The 10774-nt window shown below is 45.2% G+C and overlaps 1 protein-coding gene across 1 annotated transcript; it reads left to right on the top strand.

Annotated features, from left to right (window-relative positions):
* Positions 1-1213: 1213 nt before the first annotated feature.
* LOC143160701 (D(1)-like dopamine receptor) lies at positions 1214-5686 on the top strand. The gene has a single exon (XM_076338751.1). It carries the CDS (start codon positions 1214-1216, stop codon positions 2585-2587), a length of 1374 nt encoding a protein of 457 aa, XP_076194866.1. The 3' UTR covers positions 2588-5686.
* Positions 5687-10774: the final 5088 nt, after the last annotated feature.

Genomic DNA, 10774 nt, shown 5'->3' with positions numbered 1-10774 from the left:
GCCATGTTAATTAATTACATGAGTTGATATTTTCTATTCACATCCCAATGTCTTTTTTCTCATGACAGGATTACCATATAAATTCTTCCAAAATAAAGGATTATACCCTATTTGCATTAGGATACTTTATTGAAAGTAGGCTGTAAATATATGCAAGACATTTATACGACAACATGTATATTATTATAACAGCAAATGGAAGACTGTTGAAATACATCAGATAACACCTTTGGCTGAAAAATAGAGGCAGGTTTTGGGTGCTTGTGTCTGAGGAAATGCATGAACAACCTTCTGCCACAATGCAACAAATCCAAACTAGGGATGTCTCAGGTTTCTATGCTTTTGGTTTCTTCACATAGGATTTCCATTCAAAACAAAAAATAAATAGCAAAATACTGTTTTGGTGAAAACACAGCTTCCAATACCCAGATTTGATAGCATTCTCAATGCAAACAGACGCGAAGTGCTATCCTGCCCTTTAAGAGACCTGAAATTTGACTGTGGTCTCCAAAAGAAGGAGATGCCTGGAAAGCCCCAGATCCTCGTCCCTGACACTTACGCAAGTACAGACTGAAGACCTGAAAAAGGACTCTTCCCCGGGCGGTGCTGCGGGGGGATCTCCCTCCGTGCAGTTAAGACGGTCGCTTGATCCTGGGGACTTTCCACGCCATCCCCCACCCGGCCGCAAGCTCCGTCTGAAGGCGGGCTCGCCCCTCTGCTCCCTCCAGCCGCACGGGGAGCCGCAGCCCGCCGGCGTGCGGCACACGGAGGCCACGGAAAGTTGCCGCTCGCCCGTCCCAGCGCTCCGGGCAGAAAGCCGCCGGCCTCCCCCAGCACGGCGCAGCCCCACCGCCGCTCCGCTCGCGCCGGAGCGGGACGGGCCCTTCCTCGGAAGGAGCCGCGGCGAGGCGAAAGGCGGGCGGCCCCAAGCGGGCGGCGCGGTGAGTAGCCCCGAGGCAGCCCGCCCCGCCGCCCGCCGCGGGGGAAACTGAGGCAGGCGGCGGGGGCGGCGGACAGAGATGCTCCCGCGGGCGGCCGCCCTCCCAGTCCCGGACGGCGCCGGCCGCCAGGGGCCCCGCCGCCCCCTCGGGGGGCGTCCCGCCGTCAGGCGCGGCCCGGGGGGGCCGGGGGAGCGGGGCCGGCCCTTCCTCCGGGGGAGCGACGCCGGCGCTACCCCGCGGGCGCAGCCGCGGCGGCCGGGGGAGCGCCCTTGATGGGGAACGCGGCGGCGGGGGGCGGCCCGCGGGCGCTGCGGGCCCTCACCGGGTGCCTGCTGGGCGCCCTGGTGCTGAGCACGCTGGTGGGCAACGCGCTGGTGTGCCTGGCCATCCTGCGCTTCCGCCACCTGCGCGCCAAGGTCACCAACTGGTTCGTGCTGTCGCTGGCCGTCTCGGACCTCTGCGTGGCCCTCCTGGTCATGCCCTGGAAGGCGGTCACCGAGGTGGCCGGTGGCTCCTGGCTCTTCAGCAGCCGCTTTTGTGACACCTGGGTGGCCTTTGACATCATGTGCTCCACCGCCTCCATCCTCCACCTCTGCATCATCAGCCTGGACCGGTACTGGGCCATCGCCAGCCCCTTTCGCTATGAGCGCAGGATGACACGGCGCCTTGCCTGCGCTATGATAGCCGTGGCCTGGGCCCTCTCCATCCTCATCTCCTTCGTCCCAGTGCAGCTACACTGGCATAAAGCCAAGGACATGAGATATCCAGGCTCCTGGCTGCCTGGGACGCCCCGCTGTGATGTCAGCCTGAACCGCACTTATGCCATCACCTCCTCCCTTATCAGCTTCTACATCCCCGTGGCCATCATGATCATCACCTATACCAGGATCTACCGAATTGCCCAGGCCCAGATCCGCCGCATCTCCACCCTTGAGCGAGCAGGGGGGCAGTGGCCAGCTCATGGCAAGGAGCCTACCTCCTCTTTGCGGAGTTCCCTGCACAAGGAGACCAAGGTGCTGCAGACCCTCGCTATCATAATGGGAGTCTTCGTTTGCTGCTGGCTGCCCTTCTTCCTGCTCAACTGTCTGTTGCCTTTCTGCCAGCCCGAGCTGGAGAGTGACCATGAAGGACAGTCACCCTGCGTTGGCCAAACCACCTTCAACATCTTTGTGTGGTTTGGCTGGGCCAACTCCTCAGTGAATCCAGTGATCTATGCTTTCAACACAGACTTCAGGTGGGCTTTCAGCAACCTGCTGGGCTGCTGGTGCTTCTGCTGTGGCACACCCAGATCCACTGTGGAGAGGGTCAACTGCAGCGATGAGCTGGTTTCCTACCACCATGATACCACCTGCCAGAAGGAAGGAGCTGCCTCATGGTCAGTACGCCCCCCTGCTGTCAATGCCTGGGTGCAGCCCGTACCCCATGCTGTAAGCCTTCAGGGAGAGGACAGCAGTGAGGAGATGTCTATGGAGAAGAGGCCTGTGACCTCTCAGACACAGGCTGCCCCTGGCAGCAGCCCCAAGAGTCGTCAGGTGCCAGCCATTTTGCAATTTGATTGCAAGGCAGAGCTATCCCTGGAAACTATTACCCCCTGTACGGGGCTTGGTCAGTGTGAGGGACCCCATCACCCTGTTCCAGAGGGATAAGTGATTGTGCGTTTCTCACACACACAGCCATCCCACGGGGAGAGTTCACTCTGCCTGCACATGAGATACGCCCATCCCCCAGCAAACAAAGGCCCATCCCAGAGGGATGGGGACCTGCTGCTCTTACCCCAGAGGGGTGATGGGTATATGAAGTCCACCCCAAAAGCATATAGCAACCACATATTAACCTCTTCCCACGGCCACCTTCACCCCTTACCCTTGTTCACAGTCAGTAGACATTTTCCACGCATTTGTTCACCTCCACGCTTCAATCAAACTTGTGATATTTATTAAGAATAGTGAGATAATTAGATCAAAATAAAAACAACTCATAGTTTGAGACTCTATAATATAACCTTACATAGATAAGTTAATCTTAGATTTAGCTTCATTGCTAAAACCCATTTTTCCCCCCCCTCACGGTTTCACATCATACATGTGCATAGTTCTGGTCTTAAAGGTTTGTGTTTGGTTTTACTTCTGAGTTTATTTCAAAACTGCCTGTCTGGATTTACATGTCTGAATCTGTGTTTAGGCTCTTAAATAAAAATTGCTCTGTTAAAACATCACTATGTTATGTTGAGTCAAAAGACTGCTCAAAACCCTGGAAAATTAAGTTGCTTTTATGTAGGAGCCCAAACAGTTTCAGGTGCCAAATCTTTGGTATCCAGGCTTAAAGATACTGCGCTAGGATCTTCCTCATCCTCAAATGTTAAAAAATGTAGTATTGTATTAGGCTGAAGTTACAGCAGGATGGTGTTTGAGAAGCAGCACTACAACTCCAGTGAGATTTAAGCTGCTATCAGCTGAGGCAGCTGCAATCCTTCTTTCTCCTACTAGTTCAGGCAGCCGATCCTTCCAGAAAGCAAGCTGGTCCACAAAATAAAAAGTGACCAGGTCACCTCTCTGAACCCATTTCACTACTTGTAGACACGAACAGCAGCAAAAGGCAGAGCAAGTGGGTGTTGGATCGCTCGCAGGAGAGAAAATACTGGGGGAACTTGACAATCATTTCTGTATGTGTAAAAGGGTTCAGCAGACATTAAGGGAATACAGCAGCACCTCGCTGTCCTCCACTTCTCTGCCCACCACTTAGGAGTTCTGCTGCTGACCATTTAATACTGTGCTCCACTAACCAACATCATTACCCCATTTTTCTGTCCTTTGCCTATGATTGAGTTGATTGACCTTGATTCATCTAAGGAAGATGATAAAAATGCAACTGTCCAGAAAGAGACATCAAGAATGCTTACACTGCAAGAGTTTTCTTGGACATTCAGTCTTATAGATAGCACAGCTGATATCTTTCAGAACAGTGATCCACGCTGAACAGTCAGCTGCTGAAAAGCCAGACTCTCCTCCCAGTGATCCTGCTCCTGCTCCCTGTGGATTTAAACCGTGTAATTCTGAAGTCCCTGTTCGCATTTCCCCCCATCACATTAATTCTTATGGGAAAAACTGCTTTTGCTATCCTGCTTTTTTCAGGAATGTGTCGTTGATGGATAGTTGGATGTGACTGTAATCTGTTCTTTATGGCCAAGACTGGCAGGACAAGAGGTAATGGGCTTAACTGTAAGAAAGACAAAAGCAAGGCTTCAGAAAAACTTCCTAAGAATAAGGGTAATTAAGCACTGGAGTAGATTGCCTAGGGAGGTTATGACATCTTTCTCAGTAAAAGTCTTTAAGATGACATTGCTAAACATCCGTCAGAAATGACATTGGCATTGTTAATCCTGTCTTGGGGCAGAGGCACAGTGTAATGGTCTCTTGAGATCTTTTCTAGTCCTGCTTCACTATGACAACACAACTCCTTAAGCATTGAGCTTAAGATGTTTGATTTTTTTTTTTTTTGCATGCAATGATCCTTAGCTATTTTCTTGAAGGCAAAAAAGCATACAGATAAGAACTTTGAGAACCCACTTGTATATTTCCCTTCTTCTCTTAGTGATTACCCATTTTTCTTAGCATTTAACAACTATCATTCAGCATGCCTAGTGCCTCATCTGGAGAGCAACCCTGAAATAAACCTAGTATTTTCTTCAAAGAGATACAAGATCTGTGTTTTTTGTTTTGATTCCCTTTGATTGTTTTCTAGGTGATGATACGTGAACTGTACATGGATTCAGATGCTAAAGGGTCAATCAATTTGTGAGAGGATTTTCCTTGCTGCATTTCTTCCTTCTTACACAAACCAGAAACGTACCATAAGAGTGTCAGCATCTTTTATCTCCTCCAAAAAAACAAAATTATATCTTAGAACTGTAAGAGACTTCTCATCTCACCCCCTCCACACTAAAACCCATCCTGGGGATATACTGACACGCCTGATAAGACACTATCCTGAAGTGTGACTCCCTCGCTGCCTGCTACGCTTCTGTTTCTGTTGCAAGACCTTCAGCTGGCTCCATCCCTCAGAGAGCTAACTCCCTGCCCACACACATCTTCCTTCTCGTGGGCAGGCAGTCTTCTGGCAGTCAAGGCCACACATGAAATTATTATGCACAGGAGCTTTTTTTTTTTTTTTTAGTGTGTGTACAGTCTCATTATTAGTGATAAAAGCTGTTAATTAATGGAAGGGAAAGGTTTACCTTCGCACGAGGTTTGCCCTGCCTACGGGAGCTGTCTCGCCCAGGAAGTAGTCTGGACTTACTACATAGAGCGATGAAAACTTAGTGCGTGGCAGAGTGGGTGGCAGAAATTAAGCAATGAATATATTTGAATGACGTTTTCTCTTAAGAATAATCAGAAATGCATGGTAGCTTTGATTTACGAAACTATATTTGTGTTAAGAATGGAAAAAGCTATTTGTATCAGTGCTTGTGGCTATAGTTTCAATAAGGTTCATTAATAGGTCAGATTGTACCTGAAAATAAATGGATATTTACCTGAAGAAAAAAATCTGGTCTTTACTGAAGCTTTTTAAAGGGACAATTTAAAATTGCTCTTTGTAAGTGATGCTGGAAATAGTTGTTTGTACCTGATTGATAATGGTCATCGCTGATGTGTAGATGATACATGTTACAATAGTTTACAGCCGTAAGGTCCGTTGTAGTAAGTGCAGTGTAATGTTCAAGGCTGCAATAAATTTCAGAAATTGCGTATTATAAACTGTTTATATTCATTTTAAGTGGCATATTACGGAAGGTACTTCATATGAAAGCTACACCACATAGCCCTTCAGATTACAGCTTCTGCTGTTGGTGATTTAATAACACGTAAATATTGATACTGTATGTATTTATATTTTCCTAGACTGGGAAGGCTCCCAAATGTCAAGCATACTACAGACCACACAGTTCTGTGAACAGTAAATGGGCAAGACTTATTTTCCCAAGAATTTTTTCTAGAGATCAACTGTGATTTCTAATTGACATTTTTCTCATGACAGGGCAAGCTGCTGTGTTAGATTACACAAGGTTCAGTTAGCATTGTTAGGTTCAAGTCTGATGAGATATATTAAAATTATTACAAAATCCAAAGGTTTACCTCAGCAGAAATTAAGAGGCAAAATTACTTCCTGTTTACACCATTGCAGCCACTCAAACGAAACACCTTCCAAAGCAAAAACTTGGCAGCGCTTTGTTATCTGTTTCTGGGTCACAACTTTCTTGGCTTGGCAGGACAAAATGAATCACAAATGGCCAAGGTATTATTTTAGGGAGATCTGTGGCTATTCCTCAAACACACTTTTTATAACTCAGATCATCAAATCTACATACTTCTTTATGGATTCACCACAGTTTATGTAAGGTATTTCACTGACTAAAAGCAGTTCACTTCCATGCCTAGTAGTTCCACATTTACAATACCACTAACGTCACAGTGACCTAAAAAATAGCTTTTAAACAGCCTTGGTGTCAAAACAGTCCAACCTCACAGTCATCTTATCTAAACACTCTTATTAGCCAATGTCTAAACATCCGAATCAAAACATGTCCCAGTTCAGCAAAGTACAAGTGGTAGGGCTTTACAATGTATAACGAATGCCTTCTCTGTTCAAATAATTCCCACTTCCTTTCCTTCTGTCAGTCTACAAAGTTCTCAGCCAGCTACAGGTCCTATTTCTTTATTACACAACTGAAATGAATACAGACTTCTTGTGGTCAGTTAAAAGCTTATGTAGCTGAGCTGCCTTCTCATTATTACATTGCACATGAGAAATAGGGATAATGTCTCTGTAGCCTCCCTGGGGGGCTGTAGAGATGCTTATCCAGCTGAGAGCTTTTCCCTGCTGTCAGATTTCTCTGAAATTGTTCGTTGGGTTTAAAAGTTAAGCATGGGGGTAAACAGAGACAGATATGTGCATGCATGTGGGCATGCCTTCTTAGACAACTGGGCTAGAAAGTAAACACCGTTCTTCAAGGAAAAGGAAAATTAAACCTCAAGGCAGGTCTGTCTGGAGCTGGAGATACAGCAGAGGAAGGACAAGAACTCCTTCCTGCTGAAAGACCAAGGCTGGTCCCACACCCCTGTGTGGCAGAGGTGCCAGGTGACATTTCAGTAACCAGCCATCAGGGCATTGTTTCTAAAAACAAATGTAGTGCCACCAGTCACACGCAGCACCTCTGCAGCAGGAGGCAACAGTAGGGCAGCAAAGATGTACTTGGACACCACGTTCATCAAGTTTCGTCTTGTTTCCTAAGCAGTATTTTTAAAAAGATCAACTACAACGCACATGCATCCTTGACATTATGCTTACATTTTTGTTTTCTGTTGTTTATTGTTTATCTGTTTGCCTGTCATCTTATTTATGTAGGGCTTTATTTTGCATTACACACAAACTTTCAGAGATCGCCATTGACTTTAAGAAGCTTGTTGCAGCTACAGCACGGCCTCTACACGTATCAGTTCCAGGAATGAGAAGGGACTGAAAAAGCAGGTGTCGCTCAGCATGAGAAAACATAAAGCCTTGGGACAATTCTGCAGTTCAAACCATAACAACAGCAAAATACATTCTCAGAGAAACTCCCCATTAGCAAAATCCTAATCAGCAAAACCTAAAAAGACCAGATTTCCTCCCAATCTCCCCCTCCCCTCGGACTGGAAGTCTACCCATGTGTCCAACCTGCAGGAAAAATCTTCCACCTTCCCCATCTTCTTTCTCCCTCACAAATGCACACAGACATGCGGATATTGCAGAGGGATATTAGCCCTTATATATTGCAAAGTATATTTCCAAGGCATCAGAGGAAATAATCTTTTTCCAAAATTAGTCTTCCCTCCTCCTCTCTCTATTTCTTGTTAAACTGTTGTAATTTGTTTTGCTGAGTTGAATACAGACTAAATAACACTGTGCCCTTAGAAACTCCATCCAAATATATGTACAAATGGAAAATGAATTAAATAGTTCTGATTTAGCAACTATTACATATAGTTGCTATGATAAAGGTAAAAATAAAACCAAACCAAAAAAACCTTATCCACAAGTTTATAGTTAGGTGTAACTTTAACAAATGCTGAATGCAGTGGAAATATCAACGTAAAGGAAAACAAGATCATACCTCAACTGTATATATTTTATTCTTATCCCTCTGATACTAAGCTGATGCCTTAACATTTCAGTTAAACTTTAATTTCAGTGAGAAACAGCTGACCTAGGTAGCAGAAAGAGAAATCTGTTATACAACTTGGTTGTCAGAAGCATCTGTTGTTTTGCTTTTGCCAAAATCATGCCTCTTGTGTTGGATTTCAGATGATGCACCTACGCACACCATATTAAGTATATTTCAATCAGTTGAGTATTTCTCAGTAAAAATTCTTTTGTGAAAAATTCTCTGTTCTTCATAAACTGTTTTTTTTCCTCACCTGGGAGGTTGAAGTGGCTTTCTGGATGTTAAGCACTATCAGTCCAGTCCCCCTGGCCTCTGATGTACTTAAGTGGTTTCATCACCATGGTTACAGACTCCCACCACAAACTCTTAACTTTATTTATCTTATTGTTATAATTTAACTTACTTGCCTGAATCCTCTCGCCTTTCCTACTGCAAAGGGACATACAGCAGGATGCACCCCCTGGGCACGGGCTGCTCCTCAGGTTTCTAGGCCTCTTAAGAACTGATTTGCATTTACACCAAAGAAAGGCACAAAGATGTTAAAGTAATGAATTTTTCTGGCATATTTGGCTTGAAAAAACTTATGGCAATCCTGATCTGGGCTCATTATCCCTCCCCAATCCCTACCTGTGTCTAATCATTCAAGACATTTTAGAAAACCCAGGGCTTATACCTGCATTTCACGTTTTTCTAAGTTAACTAGCTACATGATAGGAAAACTGCCTATCAGTGGAACTACTGACGGCAGTAAATGAAGTGTGGACATGTGTGCAGGAACTTTACAGGTGCATAGCATAAAATGAATGAAGATGCTGGGGAAAATGTAGGTTTATCTTCATCAACCAGAGGAGCAGAGTGTCATCTTGAGCCAGTTTTATTTTAGTTTAGGTGGTGAGAAGACATTTCCATTTGTAAAATTTGCAGAAACCGTTGCTAGGTTCCCCTTTTTCTTTGAAGATCATTTTCATAGAGTTTTCTGCAGTTCAGCATTTTAATATATTTTTAACTAATTAAACTCATCTTTGCACCCACCCTCAGTGAGAAGACATCACTTCATTTTCCTCTTTTCATATTTAAATCTGAACTGGCTGAATGGAGTTCATATACACTATTTCATGGGCTCAAATCTTGTGATGACTTTTGCATGAAAGGTAACTAACTACACGTGAGCCAGTTGTCTGAGCTTCTATTGCAATCAGTGGAGCCCTAGGCCAAACAGTCAAACATGTCTAGAGTGATTCATTGGACCAGGTGAAGACACCTACTTTAGGATGAGAGGAAAAACTCCCTAGACTCTGACTAGCTGAAGGGGAAAAAAAGCCAGTGATGTGGGATAGTAACAGACAGGGTAACATGACCAAGTGTGGAAACTAGTTGCAATTTTTTGCTGTTGGTAACAAAGCTGAACCAGTTAGAGATCATACTAAAAACCTGACAAGAGGTAATGATCTTTACTATGTACGCAGAGCTGGATTTGCTCTTTTGTTTGATGGTCAGTCTGAAAAGTCTCTCTACGTTACCATTTAGATTTCAGGAAACAAAAAGATATAAACCATCAAAGTGATAAGAACTATCAATTTTCCAAAGTAGTTTAAATAAATGAGTGCATAAAATAACACAGAGCATAGAGTGTTTACTAATGCCGAAATAACTAATATAGTCATCAGAAGCAACTTCATGGCAAATGTTCTTGGTGTGCATTTGTTAACAGAGGGAGGGAAATACAAAACAGAGCTGAGTTTCAAGACAGCAAACTGGTAATTAGACATTTTGTCTCATGTTTTGGACTATGGCAGAATATTAGTGCTGCCAAACTACATTATGACAATAAATTAATTGATAGCGGTAATTAATAACCATAATTTCCACTCTAAGCATGCTTATCCTGTAGTACCAGTTCTTCCAAGCCATGAATTACAGTAGCACCAGACTGATACCTCCTTGGTGTGCTGCCAGCCTTCAGCCTAAAGCCCTTCAGGTGTGCTGCCAGCCTTCAGCCTAAAGCTCTTTAGGAGCTTCAAAGAAAACATCTGCACCGTCGTAACCCAGAAAGCCCTCTGCTACAGTCACTCCCGCTATCAGGCCTTTCACACCCACAGCAACGGTCAAAAGAAATCCTCTGCTCTGCTAGGTGGACCTCCAAAAAAAGGAAAGGCTTTGCTCATATTCTCAAAAGCCTGTCCCTTTCCCAGGGCGCTGGCACTTGGGGACAGCAGCTGTTCCACATGAACAGGACATCCTTGAGGCGCTCTGCTCGTGTCCTTTCATGCGGCGCTGCGGCTGCATTACTTCTGGTAGCGTCTATTCCTCCTGCGGCAGCCATTCGGTTAACAGTGTGTGGCAGGGAATCGGTGTGCTGGGTCTGCGACTGCGCCTTCTTTTGCTGTGTGAAGGATGGGGCCGTCCCGCCGCCTTCTTCACAGCATCCGTGAAGAAGCTTGGAAGAGGAGAATCCTTTAGAAACCAAATCGTTAGATAAGTGGCATCAACAACAGAAGCCACATTTGCTGTTACATTTATGCAGATGTTCCTCCAGTGTGATGTTCTCCTTTCAAACAGTTTTCAACAGGTAATAGTGACTACTTCTGCTTTTGTTTCCTTTCCCACTTTTCATTTCCAGCTGCATATTGTTAGG

Source organism: Aptenodytes patagonicus, chromosome 5 (genome assembly GCF_965638725.1).
Source record: "Aptenodytes patagonicus chromosome 5, bAptPat1.pri.cur, whole genome shotgun sequence".
Lineage (NCBI taxonomy): Eukaryota > Metazoa > Chordata > Aves > Sphenisciformes > Spheniscidae > Aptenodytes > Aptenodytes patagonicus.
The sequence above is the reverse complement of the archived record's forward strand: the minus strand, read 5'-3'. Positions and strand labels throughout refer to the sequence as shown.

What these genes read in the sequence shown, in the direction of transcription:
- LOC143160701 (XM_076338751.1), top strand. Translation starts at nt 1,214, where the DNA reads ATGGGGAACGCGGCGGCGGGGGGCGGCCCGCGGGCGCTGCGGGCCCTC.